General features: G+C 37.4%; 1 protein-coding gene across 1 annotated transcript; it reads left to right on the top strand.

Moving 5' to 3' along the window:
* The first annotated feature begins 1031 nt into the window (after positions 1 to 1031).
* On the top strand, positions 1032 to 1859 carry LOC139868378 (uncharacterized). The gene is made up of 3 exons (XM_071856711.1): positions 1032 to 1164; positions 1495 to 1665; positions 1759 to 1859. Exons 1-3 carry the CDS (start codon positions 1032 to 1034, stop codon positions 1857 to 1859), a joined length of 405 nt encoding a protein of 134 aa, XP_071712812.1.
* The last annotated feature ends 16310 nt before the right edge of the window (positions 1860 to 18169 follow it).

Here is an 18169-nt window from a genome sequence, read left to right on the forward strand (position 1 = left end):
ATCAACTTGCTGCACTACAACTTGCAGTGATCGACAAGAAAACCGATCCCTGAAGACCTTTTATCGCGTTCTCATTCTGAAAAGGGAGCGTTTATGTCTTGATATTTCTTTGAGACTTCTTCCTATCTCATGATTTTCTACTTTATTTTATTACCAGTGTGGTTTTACCGAGCTACTAGTATGGATTATATTTATTTTTGAGATATTACTTTTTGGATATTATTGGAGATTTATTAACAATAAATAGCCGCTATTAATTATTTTTTATTGTGTGATAGTGATTATACTTATATATGTCACATGGTGGATTATATATTTGATGATTACATGTTTAAAGAAACTTCTATCATTACTACAGCCTACTACTACATATCACTACTATCACTACCTACTACTACTTAAGAACCTTATATCTTCCTTAGACAGCATGTAGTTTATAGAACTAGGGAATGGTAGCATGATGAGGGCTGGTAAGATTTATCGTGGTTGTAATTTGGCCCTAGTTGGTAAGACTTTTGCTATAGATGTGATACCCATTTTGACCTTATGGTTTGAATGTACTAGTTATATGACAACAAGCCGAGGTTGTTTGCGACTAGAAGGCTATTCGAATTCATCTTGCCGAAAATGAATCTATGATGGTGTACGGAGAGAAGAACAGTACACCGTTGCATTTCATTAATTGCTTGAAGGTCCAGAAATACATGAGAAAAGGTTGTCTCGCAATTCTGGCATATGTGAGCAAAGTTGAATAGGAAATTAAGATACCAGAAGATGTCCTGATTGTTAGAGATTTTCTTGAGGTTTTTCCAGAAGAGTTACCTGGTTTTCCACCTCACTGTGAAGTTGAATTTCAGATTGATTTAGTGCCAGGAGCAGCACCAGTTTCACGCGCACCTTATTGACTTGCACCTCCAGAACTACAAGAGTTGTCCAATTAATTGCAGGAACTTTTGGAAAATGGATTTATCTGATCGAGTTCTTCACATCGGGGAGCTCTGGTCATGTTCGTGAATAAGAAGAATGGATCTATGAGACTTTGCATCGACTACAGAGAGTTGAACAATTTGACTGAAAAGAATAGATATCCACTTTCGAGGATAGATGATTTGTTTGATCAATTACAAGGATCCAGTTGCTACTCAAAAATTGACCTGAGATCAGGTTATAATAAGTTAAGAGTGTAGGATGTTGATATACCCAAAATGGCGTTTAAAACACGCTATGGGCATTATGAATTTACAGTGGTGTCATTTAGTTTGACGAACGTATCGGAAGTGTTCATGGATCTCATGAACCGTGTGTGTAAGCCATACATTGATAAATTCGTTATTGTATTCATTGATGACATTTTGGAGCATTCAAAAAATAGAGGAGAGCACGAATAACATCTGTGTTCGGTTTTGAAAATGCTTAAGGACGAGCAGTTGTACGCGAAGTTTTCTAAGTGTGACTTTTGGTTGCAGGAAGTATAATTTTTGGATCATATTGTAGGTATCAATGGTATTCAAGTTGAACCTGCAAAGATAGAGACAGTCAGAAACTGGAAAATTCCTAAGTCGCCAACACAGATCCGGCAATTTCTTGATCTCGTCAGTTACTACAAAAGATTTATTGAGGGTTTTTCTACTATTTCCCGGTCGTTAACCGCATTGACTCACGATGGTAAGAAATATGAATGGTTCGAGCAACAAGAGTCTGCATTCCAGATGTTGAAGTAGAAACTGACTACTGCTCTAATTCTATCTTTACCTATAGGAAACAAAGATTTCGTGATATATTGTGATGCTTCACGGCAAGGACTTGGTTGCGTGATGATGCAACCAAACAAAGTAATTGCTTATGGATGTCAAACCTAATCTGAAGGCCGACATTACTACGTATGTTGGTAAGTGCCTAACATGTGCTAAAGTCAAGGCTAAACACTAAAGATCGTTAGGGCTGCTGACACAACCAGAAATTCCCCAATGGAAGTGGGAGTACATTGACATGGATTTCATCACTAAGCTACCTAAAACTGTAGGAGGTTATGACACCATCTTGGTTATTGTAGATCGTGCCACTAAATCTGATTCTTTTCTACCGATTAGAGAAACAGACAAGATGGAAAAGCTGGCACACATTTATCTGAAGGAATTGATTACTCGACACGGTGTGCCTGTATCTATTATCTCATACCGTGACAGCCGATTTACTTCTAGATTTTAGCAAACATTAAAACAGGCAATGGGAACTCGTCTGTAATACCCCATTTTTTGTAACTTGTTTCTTGTTGTGGTGTTTAGGTTCCTAGACGCGAAATTGGGTTTGTAATATGTTAAAAATTGAACGTCATTTGAGTACAAGGTATGTAATCGTACCTTTTGACCCCAAATAAAGTCTGAGTTAATATTTTAGAACCTTGCCATTGGAAATTAAACCTTATTACGTTTCAACGATATTTGATTCATCAAAAATGGAGTTACACTCTGAAAGTTATGACCGAAACAAATTACCAGTTCTGGAGGCTGATCGCGGTCGCGATTAAGGCATCGCGGTCATGATGCAATGCCTGACAGCAACCCTTTTTAGTTTGTTTTTGGGAGTTTTAAAGGAGTGTTTTGGTTCTTTCACTTTGAGGTCGGGTTTTTGGCCACAAAACTGATCCCAAGCTCATCTAGAGCTCATCTCTTATCCACAAATACTCTCATCTTATCTTAGACTGAGAAAGGTATTTTTAGAGTGAGAGAGCTTGATTTGGGAAAGAAGAAGGTGAAATCTCTTCAAAGTGCAAGTGTTAAGGTTGTTCATCTCGTTCTTGGCTACATTTTGGTAGTGGTGGTAAGTTCTAACTCCAAATTTTATTTGATAAATAGATATTCAAAGTTTGGGTTTGAGCTTAAATTGATGAAAAACCCATTGATGCTCATGAAGCGAGTTTGTTGTTGCTAGTAAGTGGGTTTTAGACTCATTATTGGTAGGTTTTAGATTGGAAGACTAATTGATCTTGTTTAGGTCTAGATGTTAGCGAAAATCGCTAGTAAAGGTGTAAAGAAATGATGGTGTTGATGTTTGAACTCATAAGAGTGTGTTTGGAAGACTAATTTTAAAATGGGTTAAAATTAGGGTTTATGGGTCAAATTGGGGAAGACAAGTATTTAACACTTGTGTTTTGGTTTAATTGGCGTTATAGGACCATTTTCACTAGCGTTAAGTGATTATTGGTTAGTTTGGGCATTGGTTGTGCTTGAAAGTGCAATTGGGTCAAAATTGCACTAAGTGTCAATTTGGGTTAGTTTGTAATCCACCCTAATTGTGTTGTTTGTTATGTGACAAATGGAATAGGTACATTTCATTTACATGTTGCGGATTATTCGGTTGCATTTTTCAAGGCGACAAGGTGAGTGTAAATATATTATATCTGTATGTATGCATAGGATGGTGTGGTGGGGTAGAGTGATCCTTATGCGTTCGGGTTCACTTTACATGTGTGTGAGATGATGGACCCCGTGAGCTTCAAGTCCATGGTGCACGTTTGTACGTTTGGGGTTACCACCCTTGGGGTAGTGAATCTCGTGAGTTTTAGATTCACATTAACAAGTTGGTTAACCCCGTTGATGTTGTTGAGGTGATTTGGGTAGTGATTCTCGTGTAGTTCGGCTTCACTAGTGAATCTCGTGTAGTTCGGATTCACAATGTCGCGTGTAGTTCGGACGCTCCCATTGTTGTTGTTGCGGCATAGGGTAGTAATTCTCATGTAGTTCGGCTTCACTAGTGAATCTCGTGTAGTTCAGATTCACAATGTCTCGTGTAGTTCGACATCCCTATTGTCATGTGGTTTGTGGTAGTGTATCGAGTGAGCTTTTGGATACACTAGGGCGCGTGAGGTTTCGGCCAAATTTCATGCGTTTAAGGTTAAGGGGTTTACCTTGGGATTTTTAGGTATTACGTATATATATATATATATATATATATATATATATATATATATATATATATATATATATATATATATATATATATATATATATATATATATATATATATATATATATATATATATATATATATATATATTGTTGTGTAGTAGCTAATCTTGCGGATTGACATGGTGGTACGTTATGTATAGCTTTGCTTAGCTATACAAGGAAGTGGTATGTGTTTATTACTTGTGTTGGTGATACCTATTCATTTTATGCATATGTATGTATATAGTATGTTTATCCTCACTAAGCTTTATAGCTTACCCTCTCGTTGTTTATATTTTTATAGATTCGCGTGGAAGAGGTGGCAAGGTTAATCGCGGGGATTAGTGGATTATTGCGGTTTACTTTAGAAGACTTTTCTTTTGGATTCGATAGGATTGGGTAGTGTTTTCCCAATCACCATGCTCGATTTTATGTTGGAGTTAAACGTTTTGGGTTGAAAGTGTCTTTTGGTCACGTTAAATGGGTCGTGGTTTGTTATGCCCATTTTTACACCTAAACTTGTGTAATGTATAATTTAAGGTTGTTTAAACTTGTCGAGTATTGGAAATGTTTGGTAAACATAATTATGGTGTCGTTGTTATCAATATTAATGTGTTATATAAAAGAAAAGTTTTCGGGGTCGGTATAATAATGGGTTAGGGTTGTTTCATTGTCTCGACATGAGTACCGCGTATCATCCACAGACAGATGGTTAAAGTGAATGGACCATCCAGACTTTAGAAGACATGTTGAGAGCATGTGTTATCGATTTTGGAAACGGATAGGATAAACATCTACCACTAGCAGAGTTCTCGTATAACAATAGCTATCATATGAGTATAAAAGTTGCGCCTTTTGAAGCATTGTACGGAAGGAAGTGTAGATCTCCCGTATGCTGGAGTGAATTGGGGGATAGTCAATTAACAGGTCCTGAAATTATTCAAGAAACCACGGAGAAAATTGTTCAGATTCAAGAGAGGTTAAAAATAGCTCGAAGTCGTCAAAAGAGCTATGCCGACATCAGAAGACGGTCTTTAGAATTTCATATTGGTGACAGAGTCATGCTAAAGGTATCGACCTATAAGGGAGTGGTACGTCTCGAAAAGTGAGGGAAACTAAGTCCAATATATGTTAGACCATTTGAGATAAATGGAAGGGTTGGACCCGCAGCTTTCCGACTAAAGCTACCATAAGAGCCCAGCGAAATTCATGACACGTTTCATGTGTCAAAATTGAAGAAATGCCTAGCTGACGAGAACTTGATAATTCCTTTAGAAGAGATTCGCATCGAAAGGTAACTTCATTTTATGGAAGCATCTGTTGAGATCATGGACCGTGGGGTCAAACGTTTATAGCAGAGCAAAATACTAATCGTTAAATTTTGGTGAAATGCCCGTAGAGGACCAGAATTCACATGGGAACGTGAAGACCAGATGAAACAAAAATATCCGCAACTATTTCTCGACGAAACGACTTCAGCGGACGCATACTAAAATTTCAGGACGAAAGTTTCTTTGACGGGTAGGTAATGTAACAACCCTACTTTTTCCGTTACTTCTATTTAACTTTCTGTTAGTTAATCTTAACGGTGACTACATGAATTTTATGTGTTTAGCTTAATAAATACATACATAATCCTGGGAGGTTTACTATAATTAATATGATTGGATATTAATTGAATAACTTATTTCGAATATTGGAATCCGAAGAAAACGATACGGTTTTTATAACTGCAAAAGTTGTTTTTCGGATTAACGAAACACTCAGAGTAATTTCTAATAATTATTTTTAGTAATTATTAACTTAGAAAAATATAATTAATTTGTTAATATTTTAAATAAATTAAACTTTGTGGATTTGTTTAAACGTCCGGTTAACGTTATGCGAATTCAGTGTTGGTTAACGGCAACTAGAAACGAGCCACATGTTATGAGCTAGCAAGAAAAACAAGCCTCGGGAACACCCAATGGGCCATTCAGCTGAAACCCCCACCCCACACCCTTTTATGTTGTTTTGGCCCATAAATGTTAATTACTAGTATACTTTAGGCCCTATTTGAGTTTAATTAGATTTTTAAACTGCATCATTATCCCTAAAACCTAATAGCAGTCTACTAGTTCCCTCTCCCTTCTCCTCTCCTTCGTATCACCTCATCATTATAACACCATCAATCTTTGAAAATTAGCTTAAGTTTTCTTGATCAAAGTTAATCCTTGCATCTTCCTCTACACATTGGTATAATCAATTTGATTGTTTAAGGTATAAAACATGTAACCGTAATTCTTAAATTTCATATTTTTGATGATTACATATGTTATTAATGTCGATTGCTCAAGTCTATGTGTTTATGTTTGATTACATTCGTTAAATTGCTCGATTGACATGTTCATGTTAAATCCCGAATTTGAAACTTGACCAAACAGAAACTTGGACTTATTAATTGTAAAATATTATTGCATATTGTAAAAGCTCTTGAAAAACTATTAATTTTAGGCTCGAGAATCATGAATTTTCGTTATGTTATGCTCCCGTTATGACTAGTTGAATTTTCGACTTGTTTATTGTATAAATCTAAAATATGGGCAAATTGTGTTAAGTGATGGAACATGAATTGATTACCATCTGATATCTATTGAAAAATCACACAATTTAGACTAATATATCACATGAATTGGATTCTTAAAACTCGTTTTATGCTCAATTGATTATTCGAGCAACATTTGTCATTTGTAACGTTAAACAGACTTGTATGACTAAATGCTTTGATTTCTGGAACACATGTTTTTGGAATTTGAAAAGTGTATGATTAGTACTTGACTTTTTATGTAGATATTGAAACCTAAATGTTCCTAGATATTGAGATATATGCATTCGAAAATGACCACCTGAATGGGACCGTATCTGTCCCGAGTGCACAGAAAATGACATAACATGAATTAAGGTTGCGTAATAATAATTGAGGTATAATATCAAAAAGAATAAGTTAGCCGAGTGGTCTCCAGGATATCATTTCACTAATTGTGATTCAAGTTCGACTCTGTTCTTCAACACTTATTTATTGTTTTTCTTTTTTTGTAATTTTTATATATATTTTTGTTCTTTTTTGTTTTCTTACTTTCCATATAATCTCAAAAAATAACATTTTTTAAATGTTATTTCTCTATTATTTAATTAACTATTTATATTTATATGACAAATGTTTATATGTGAACTATAGAATAATGAAAGTAATGTTTAATCTGAACTATTAGTTCATCTATTTGGGTTATATAATGTACATATACATATGATATAAACTAACGCAACGTTCACGAAAACATCACAAACATAATTGAACTCCTGCGGTAAAGCGCAACTTCTACCAACCGCGTTATCACTATTAGATAATTAATAATTTCAAAGTGATTTGTGTGTTAAGAGTCATTGAGTTATCTGTCATATAATTATATTATTATATCAAAATTATGTGTACGTATATCCTGTCTTGTCTTCTTTGCTTAAATTTTAACGAATTATTCCTCTAAACTCATAATTGCCGAAGACTTCAAGATTCACTCGTCGATCAACATTAATAATATTAAGAATTTTATTTCGATTACTGTTGAGTCCCCAAAGTAATTAAGGATTTAATTATGACAAAACAACAAATATGTACACTAAAGTATTATGTGCAGCCAGCACAGGTTTGTTTATGTATAGACAACAAATATTGCTGTGTCAAGTGTTTAGTATGCTGCCTGGTCTACCAGCACAAGGTAGATAGTACTCTTTAGTTAGCAAAGGATGTGTGCCCAGCAAAACAAGAATATAAAGTGAATCAGCAAAGAAGAACCAGCATAGCTGGTAAGCAGCTTACTACACAAGACAGATATGCTCCATTACAAGCATAGTGATTTCCTAAGTGGTCTACATCAATTGTACTATTTGAACAGAAGTCGAAGACAAAGTTGAACAGAAAAGGACACGCGTCGACGGCTGACAAGTGACCTTACAAGACCACGTGGGAATGCAGAAGTTTAACGCATGTGCAGACATGTGTTATTCTTTGTCAACGCTTAGGGAACACAACATTCTATTTGTTTAATCAAATAGTGCTGTCAAACGAATTGGGATGTTTCTGCAAATAGCTACCAAAGAGGAAAGAAGAGAGCACGCTCTCTGATGCAGTGGTCCCCACAAGTACAGATATCATATGTACCAGTGGACAATAGAATACTTACATGGTTAATAGGACTACTATAAATAGAAGTATTCATAATTATATTAACTAGTAGTGGTGTGGGTTTTATTTATTAAGAGTCCAAACTTGTAAAAGCTTTAGATAACCTCGATAGCTATGACTTAGGTAAATCTGTATCAACCAAATATCATTATGCCAAGGATAGTTGTGATTCTTTGTGATTTATATCAATAAAGAATAGCCGTTGAAAATTACCTTTGACTCTTAATTATATTACTTGTTTGAATACCAATTGCTTTGAACTGTTAAGTTGATTTAAAAGAATTGTATTCACCCCCTACAATACTCATGTTGTTAATAAAGGGACCAACAACTGGTATCTGAGCTTCAGTCTTGATAATCTCATATCTTGGATCTGAGCTTCAGTCTTGAAAACGGCTCATCCAATAGACCTCCCAAATTTGATGAAAATGAGTATGAAACCTGGAAAGCTAGGTTTATGCTTCATCTTGAGTCTATTGACCCACTCATGCCTAGCGTTGCCACTTATGGTCCTTTTATCCACACTGAAACACTTGATAGTGTTCCTGCTACAGCAGACACTCATGTCATTCCTGACAGAGAAGTTGTTCTCACTCCATCTAGATGGGATGCTGAGGATAAACGTCGTGTTGGACATGACCCTAAGATCAGAACCTTGTTAGCTATAACCTTACCTAACCATGTGTTCAAACTGATTAAGGAAAAACTGAATGCTAAGCTTATGTTAGACTATCTTGATGTTACATATGAGGGTATGGATGAAGTTAGGAAAAATAAGATTATAGCTTTAAAAATAGAATATGAAATGTTCTTTGCCTACAAACGTGAGACCCTTAAGCAAACCTTCATTAGGTTTAACTCTTTAGTTACTGACTTGCTCACCTTGAAAATCACATATACTGATTTTGAACAAGTCAACAAATTCATTGACTCACTGCCTACAAAATGGAATCCTGTTACCGACCCATTAAGAACCACTCAGACTTTAAAGATTTTTAACATGTCATCTCTGTATGGTACACTTTGGAACCATGAGAAGGCAGAAGCCAAACTTGAGCTTAATTTGAAAGAAAACTTTAAGTCTACCCCCACCACTTCAAAATCTACAAAGTCAGATGATACTGCTCTTGTTGCTGCTGCTAAAAAGAAAGCTCAAAAGGCTTTACTGGTTCAAAAGCTGATGGCAGAAGAAGAGACAGCTAAAGAGGAGGATAGTGGTACTGGGTCTGAGGAAAGCAGTGATGATGATGATGTTGAAGGGTTTGCTGAAGGTATGGCATTGTTGGCTAGGAAGTTCAAAAAGTTCAATCGTAGTAGAACCAGCAAGCCATATAAAATGAGTAAAAAAACCAAGTGCTATGTATGGTAATAGGTCAGTCAAGGGCCCAAATCTCGAGTGTTACAATTGTAGGAAGGTTGGACATTTTGCTGCTGAATGCACGTCCAGGAAACCTTCAACATCACATGCTAACTCCTTCTCAAAAGATGAAAAGTACAAGAACATGTACAAAGTAATGAAAGCTCAGATGAAGGAAAGCTCAAAGGCTGGTAAAAAGGAGAAGAAGCCAGAAAAGGTACTAGTAGCTGAGCATCGTGATTGAGATGAAACCAGTTCATCTTCGTATTCTGACAATGAAACTGATGATGATTGTGTTGGTTATGCTTCTGGTAAAAAGTTGTCTTTGATGGCCAAAGAGATTGAGGAGTTTGATGAGGATGATAATGGTAGTACATTTATGGCTGATATGAGGGAAGCTGACTTGAAAAGAGATTCACCTCAATGAAAATCTGAAATGCTGTATAAGGTTAAAAATTTTCGAACTTATACTGATGATGAAAAAGTTGAAATGTTTGACTACCTGAGAATTGACTTAAGCAGAGACAGCAAACGTGAAGAAGTTTTCAAAACTAAAATAAAATCATTAAATGGAAAACTTAAATGCAGATCTGATGAAATTAAGATCTTGAAAGATGAAATTTCTAAACTTGAAAAACAAAATTATGCTTTAAAATCTCTTCACTTAGATGCAGAAGTAGTCCAAAACCAGCTTACTGACCTTAAAAAGGTGGTAGCCTCTTGGTGTTTATTTGCTCAACGCACAACCAAGTGCATTAATGAGCAGATACCTGACCAGGTTGAGGCATTCTTTGCTGGTGACTATAATGCTGATGTTGCACATGCTGATGTCACTTTCATGGACCCTGTGCTAGAAACTGATCCTGATGATGTCTTGCCAAATACTTTTGCCAAGATAGTTAATGGTAACAAGGTTTTCACAAATAAATTTGTAAGACCTACTGCTAACCCACCACCTGCCATGAAAGAGATAATGGAGGATGAATAAAGAGCTAGAGAAGCCAGTACCTCAACTGATGAGACTACTGACCCCTCTAGCATCTACTACATGACTCCAAAATAAAGACGTATTAAAAGGAAAATCACTTAAAATAATCAAAGAAAGTTAAAATCAACTGATTCCCCTTCAAGTTCAAATTCCACCAATGCTGAGCCAGCTGATGAAAATCATACTGGTCAACCAGTAGTTGCAGACAAGCCAGCAACATGCAATACTGGAAAGTCCAAGGCAACAATTAAAATTTATATTGGTCAACCAGTATCAGCTGACAAGCTAGTAACTTCCCACACTGGCTCGTCAAATGACAAAGGCAAAGTAGTATACCATGATTATGGTACTGGTTGCAAGAAGAAAGCTGCCCTTAAGGGAAAATCTAAAGTGAACCAAATTGTGGAATCGAGTGCTGGGTCATCTATCACTGAGATAATGAATGTTAAGCTTGACCGGCTCATAGCTGCTATAGCTGAAAGCAGACCTGATCTTACTGCCCACATTAAGTCTGTGTATGACCAGTCACCAGGACTAAATGTGAGAAAATGCTACAAGTGTGGCAGCAAGTTTCACTTAGCCAATCAGTGTACTCGAACCCAACCCTCATCTGCTGATACCTCATCAAGTAGACTAGCAGAAAGGAGGAGATCATCAAAGATGACCCTTCCAGAATCCATCCTCGGATGGGTTCTCAAAAAGAACTAATCTCTTAGCTACTATGCAGGGCATTCAAAACAAGCAAATCTGGTATCTCGACAGTGGATGTTCGAGACATATGACCGGATGTAAGTCCCTACTAATGGACTATCAAGAAAAAGATGGTCCAGTCATTTCATATGGAGATAATTCGTTGGGTTACACAAAGGGTTTTAGTACTTTAACAAATGGGAATGTTACATTCTCAAATGTGGTATATTTTGTTGGGCTTAAACACAATTTACTCAGCATAAGCCAACTGACAAGCAAAAGTAAGATAGTCCAAATCAGAAGGAAAATTGGCACTATTTTTGATAAGACGGTGAAGCCACTGCTGACAGCAAAAAGACATGAGAACATGTATCAAATTTATATGAACACATCAGTCACAACAACTGATACTTTTTTATTATTCAAAGGCAGCAGAAAACCTCAAGTGGTTATGGAACAAGAGACTCTCACATCTCAACTTCAAAGATATTCACAAATTATCTAGTAAAAGTTTGGTGTCTGGGCTACCCACAATGTCTTATGTAAAGGACAGATTGTGTCCTGGTTGTAAAAAAGGAAAGCATCACCATGCTTCATTCAAGTTAAAGAAGATTTTATCTGTTCAGAGACCATTTCACCTACTTCATATGGATCTTTTTGGTCCTGTTAATGTAGCCCTCTGTAGTGGGAAGAATTATACACTGGTTATTGTTGATGAATATTCTAGATACACTTGGGTATTCTTATTGAAGCAAAAGAGTGAAGCTGCTGATGAAATTATCAATTTTATCAAAAGGATAGACTATTGAATGGGCAATTGGTGAAGCAGCTAAGAAGTGATCATAGTACAGAATTCAGAAATGCAACATTGGAAGAATTTTGTGCTGACAAAGGTATTTCACAAAACTTTTCTGCTGTGAGAACACCTCAACAAAATGGTGTTGCAGAAAGAAGAAAGAGAACTCTCATTGAAGCAGCAAGATCTATGTTGGCTGAGTCTGGGCTAAAAAATTCATATTGGGCATAAGCTGTGAAAAGATATCAGAAGACTGCTTATGATGTTCTCAAAGGAAGAAGTCCCTCAATTTCATTTCTTCATGTATTTGGCACTCCCTGTTTCATTCTAAACAATAGGGACCAGCTTGGTAAGTTTGATGCTAAAGCTGATGAAGGAATATTTCTTAGATATTCCAACATGTCAAAGGCATTCTACAATAAGAGAAGGGGCTGTTTTGAAGAATCCATTACTGTTACATTTGATGAAATTGCCCCCACTTCATCTTCTGGTCAAGAAGATGAAGAGTTACTGTTTGAAGAGCCTACTCAGAAAGCTCTTGATGATGCAGAACCAGCAGTCATTCCTTCTCCAATCCATGTTGCTGGGTTCTCTGATGATGAGATGGAATATTCTGTTCCATATGTGTCTAAACCATGTGGACCTACTGGCTCAACTGAAGTACTACAAATTGAGCAAAGGTCTACTGGTTCTGAAGCTTCACAAGCTGGTACTAGTTTCACTAACAATGAATAGCTGTCTTCTACTACTGTACATACTGTTGAACCAGCTAATGATCAAGATGTTGTGTGTTCCACAACAAGCTCACTTGTTCATAATACTAGATGGACAAAGAAGCATCCAATTGAGTAGATTATTGGTAATCTGGCAAAGAGACATGCAACCAGAAATTTTTGTATGCATGTGAATTTTGTGTTTACCATTGAACCTAGATGTCCTGAAGAAGCAATGAAAGATCCTAGCTGGGCAGGAGCTATGCAAGAAGAGATCTTCCATTTTGATAGGAATAAAGTTTGGACATTAGTACCTAAACCTGATGATGAAACAAAGAAGATCATTGGTACCAAGTGGGTTTTTAAGAATAAGATGGATGAAGATGGGATTGTGGTCAGAAACAAAGCTAGATTGGTAGCTCAGGGTTTTAGACAAGAAGAAGGATTGGATTATGGAGGGTCATATGCACCAGTGGCTAGGATGGAAGCTATCAGATTATTCTTGGCATATGTTGCTAAGATGAACATTAGGGTATTTTAGATGGATGTTAAATCTGCCTTTTTAAATGGGAAGCTGCTAGAAGAAGTCTATGTCAAACGGCCTCCTGGTTTTGTAAGCAATAAATATTCAGACCATGTCTACAAGTTAGACAAAGCTCTATATGGCCTAAAACAGGCACCAAGAGCATGGTATGAGACACTTCATCTGTATCTCACTGGTTTAGGTTTTAAAGTTGGAACAATTGATACCACTCTATTCTCAAAGGAAATAGATGGTGATCTCTTGCTGGTACAGATATATGTGGATGATATTATTTATGGGTCTAAAAATGAAAAACATTGTCAAGAGTTTTCAAAATATGAAATGAGTTTGCAAAGAGATTTGCAATACTTCTTAGGATTGCAAATTAAACAACTCGATGATTGAATTTTATACGTCAAGATTATATCAAAGATATGTTAAAGAAATTTGGTCTGACCTGTTTAAAAGATACAAGGACTCCAATGGTAGCATCCATAAAAATAGAAGTTGATCACAATGGTGAACCAGTCAATATCACTAAATATAGAGGTATGATTGGGTCCCTACTTTATCTCACAGCCAGCAGACCTGATATTATGTTTGCTACATGTCTCTGTGCCAGATATCAAGCTGATCCTAAAGAGTCACACTTGCTGGCAGTAAAGAGGATATTCAGGTATCTGAAAGGTGCTACCAAATGTGGTCTTTGGTATCTCAAAGACCAGGATTTTAAACTAATTGGGTATTCAGATGGTGATTTTGCAGGATGAAAAAAATAGACAGGAAAAGTACTACTGGTACTTGCCAGTTACTAGGTTGTAGGCTAGTCAGCTGGACGAGCAAAAAGCAAAATACTGTGACCACATCTACTGCCGAAGCAGAATATGTTTCTGCTGAGAGCTGTACTGCTCAAGTACTGTGGATGCAAAGCCAGCTAAAGGACTATGATGTTCATGTTACAAAAACTCCAATCTACTGTGACAACACCAGTGCAATTGCTATCACCAACAATCTTGTGATGCATTCAAGGACAAAGCACATTGATATTCGATATCATTTCATAAGGGATCATGTTCAAAAGGGAGATGTGGAGCTTCACTTCATTTCAACAGACCAGCAGTTAGCAGATCTATTCACAAAGCCCTTAGATGAGAAACGTTTTAACTACCTCATCTCTGAGCTGGGTATGCTTGAACTCTGAAAATAAAAGACAATTTTGTCGGTGTGCTGGTTCTACAGCATATAGGGCAAACCAGTAAGGCACAATCCTTTTGCTTACTGCCTATATGCCAAACAATCAGCACAACAAGGTCTTTTATGTCATGGTTACACAATGTATAAAATGAAGTAATAAATAACTCACAACATTAAAATGATACCTTAAAACTGAACCTCATTCCAATGATATAAATTAAATACACAACATATTAAATGTTACAATAGAATTTTTGTATTTACTACAAACTTTATTTTGTGGTCTTTAACTTCAATTTTTAAATTAAAACTTACTGCATTTAATGCGTAATGGGAGTGATGAGTGTTCAAGCTGATTAAACGTCATGTCAACAGTCTGTATCCCCTCAAAAACGTGCCAGTCTGTCACATCTGTCCACGCGCCTGCAGATGACAGTTGCCATTTACTCTCTCCTGCACTTTTTTCACCAATCTGAAAGGTTAAAAAGGGTGATGCATTTTCCCTAATAACCTTTGGTTATTAAAATTTCCAAACTCAAATTCTTCTCTCAAAAATCCCCAAATCTTCAAAACATTCAAGCATTCATCTCCTATTTTCATCAATGGCAGACCACCAATAACAACCACAGCCCATTGGGCACCAACCAGAGAAATAACAACAACAACAACAACAACCTGAACAGCAACAACAACCACCACCACTGGAGGAGCAACATGAATCGGCACCGTTGTTTATTTTGCACCCAAGCCTTGTACAGGCTGCTAATGCACCGGCATACGAACTTATTTGTTTATCTAGAGGCAATGCTGCTCATGCTTTTTCCATTCCTAAGTCTAAATCCAAGATGGGCTATGAGACTTTGATTGACTATGTGAGGCAATCTCCACTCGCTCAATCTATCACCAGCGTCCCTTCCAGATTCTATTCGGCCTGCTTAGGTAGATTTTAGTATACGGCTATAATGGCCAACACTCCACAGGGTAGTCCATGTGTTGGTGGCATGGTCACTGAAACCCTAAATATCTCCTTCACCGTTGATGCCATCAGACGAGCTCTCCACTTGCCTAGTGGACCATTTGTTGATTCATGTTCAAGTAATGACGTTAGGAGGGAGGTGTTGGAGATTATTGGCTATGCTGGTACTGTGGCCCACAGCCCATTGAGGAAGCACATGCCACCATTGTGGTACTATTTTTTTGGTTTGCTGACATCGTGCATCAGCCAGAAATCAGGAAGTTTTGACCAGTGCTCAGACTTTGAGCTTAAGATATGTCATGGGTTGCTGTTCAACAGAAACATTGACTATGCTATTGAAATCTACTTAATGTTAAGGGAAATGGTGCTTGCACAACTAGAACAGCTACCGTCTCAGATACTGGTAAAGCAGTAGTTGTATTAGAATCTAGTGCTCTCTGATCATAAAGAACAGCCCTAGTCTTATATACTGACTACCCATTTCTAGTATTGGAATCCGTTGCTCATCTATTTCTTGGTAACAGGAAAATCCAAACGTGCCAAAGGTGGCTCCAAGTATGCCACAGGGGAGGTTGCACCAGTCTCAACTGCTACTCCTGAAAAGGTTGCTGCTATGGAACTTGGTGCGTCTCTAGACCAAACAGCAGAAATAACTAACATAATTCAAAATCTTTTATCTGCTGACTTAAATGTTGTTAAGCTGACTGGTTTTAAAACTAGTGTTAAGAAGAGTAGTAAACCATACTCCTCTAACCAGGCACCTCCACATTTTTCAAAATTGTACTTCAAGAAATATCCTCTGCTGACAGTACAACCAGCAGAGAACATACTTGACCCCCAAAGCAGACTTGAGTTGGGTCCTCATAGTGTTGAACCAGCTCATTCTACTGCTCAGCCCACTTATAACTTGGATCATGATAAGAGTCACACTAATAAATCAAAACCAGCTAAAACTCTTACACTATCTGAGTCATCATGTGTTGCCAATGAGTCAGCAGAGTCACAGCTGCACTTACAGACACCACACTGTGTCTTAATCAAAGGGCTAACTAAAACACATGTTTGTCCCAAGAGACCAGCATCAGATGCAATTGTTGAGTCAAATTTATTTGATTCTTCTATTGTTAACAAAACTTGTTTCTTTGTTTCAGATCTTTGCAGGGTAGCAGATGTTACTTCTACTAGTGTTGTGGCATGTACTGGCGAGCATTCTGATGTTGCTGGTGCTGGTACTGGTCCTTATAAGGATAATGAACCTACTAATGATGCTGATACTGGGGATGAAGTGGTTGATGGTTCCACTGATTCTATTGCTAATGAGGAAATCCTTACTGATGATACTTCTGCTACTCCTCCTATTATCCCCAGTGTTACTGCCCCAACTACTGATTCTGAAGTAGTTGGTGAAATGGTGATTGAACCTCCTCCTACTACTCATGTTATTCTTCCTAAGGAGGTTCTAGTTTCTGCACTTACTGGTTCTATTGGTATTTCGGCTGTTGCTGCTATTGAATCCAGAGAATTCATCACTGTGGATGCTGCTGGTATTCTTAATATTTATGAAACAACACCAGATATATTCTTTCAAGGTGTTGTGGACAATGTTACTCCACCTTCTGTAAAGCCACCTATTGCTGCTACTGGTTCACAAGAACCACAATTGGATGCTGGTACCTCTGCTACTGCCACTGCTGCATCTACTAAGGCTGAGGTTTTTGCTGAAAAGCCTAAGTATGTTTTCCATGTACCAGATCCAGAGGAGGTTGTTCCTAAACCTGTTTTTAAGGGAGTATCCATTACTCCTAAAGTTTCTCACCTGGTGGACCAGCTAACAATTGATCCACAAACTGCTCTTGTTGAGGGCAGCAAATTACCTAATGAGGAGCTGACTCAACTACTTTCATAGTTGGACCAGTCAGCCAGAGAAGAGGTGTATGAGAGGCTGGATACACTTGAGAACATTAACGAGCAGCCATACTATCATGTTTTTGGTATGGCTCCAGCTACTTCCCCATTGCCTGGTACATGGAGGCCTCTCAAGTTTGTTCGAGATTCAGATACTGGTAAGATTGTCATGCAATATATTCCTAATTTGCCAGTACCTTCTGATTCATCAGCTTCTTCCTCACCATCTTCTTCATCTGATGGTGATGCTAATAAAGGTACTGGTAAGGACGAGCCGGTAATTCCTCATAATATTGTTGGCTCTAAGGACAAACCAGTGGATCTTCATGATGATGTAACTGATGATGTTGTAAAAGATACCAGTGGTTCTAAACCTTCGGGTGAAGGTAAATATTATGGTGATCATGGTGATGAATCAGATTCTGACCTTCCACCTCCACCACCCCACGGCGGTACTCATATTATTGCTGCTACTGAACAACCATATACCAGTACAGATGATGCTTCTGATATAGCTGGGTTATCTACTGTGGCTGTTTACAGAACTGTTGCCAGAATCACACCTAACATCACCAAGACCATCAGGGAAACTCTAGTTAACTGTATGGTTGAGGCTATTAGACGAGCTAGTTTCATTACAACTTTTGTCATTGAAACCCAGCTGCGTCAAGTTACTGCCTTTGCAAATCTAGTAGTTGATGCCATTCGACACCATTATGAAGAAGAAGAACAGCTTAAGCAGCAAATCATCTCTCACTATGAGTATACTGATCATATCACCCGACTTCAAGCAGAACTGGATGCTGTCAATCAAAGGAATAGATTTCTGAATGAAGAAAATAGGTTGTTGGAAGAGAG

Source organism: Rutidosis leptorrhynchoides, chromosome 9 (assembly GCF_046630445.1).
Source record: "Rutidosis leptorrhynchoides isolate AG116_Rl617_1_P2 chromosome 9, CSIRO_AGI_Rlap_v1, whole genome shotgun sequence".
Taxonomy (NCBI): domain Eukaryota; kingdom Viridiplantae; phylum Streptophyta; class Magnoliopsida; order Asterales; family Asteraceae; genus Rutidosis; species Rutidosis leptorrhynchoides.

What these genes read in the sequence shown, in the direction of transcription:
- LOC139868378 (XM_071856711.1), top strand. Translation starts at nt 1,032, where the DNA reads ATGAGACTTTGCATCGACTACAGAGAGTTGAACAATTTGACTGAAAAG. An exon ending in AAAAATTGACCTGAGATCAG is followed by an intron (nt 1,165 to 1,494) that starts GTTATAATAAGT and finishes ATCATATTGTAG; the next exon opens with GTATCAATGGTATTCAAGTT. An exon ending in AACCGCATTGACTCACGATG is followed by an intron (nt 1,666 to 1,758) that starts GTAAGAAATATG and finishes CTTTACCTATAG; the next exon opens with GAAACAAAGATTTCGTGATA.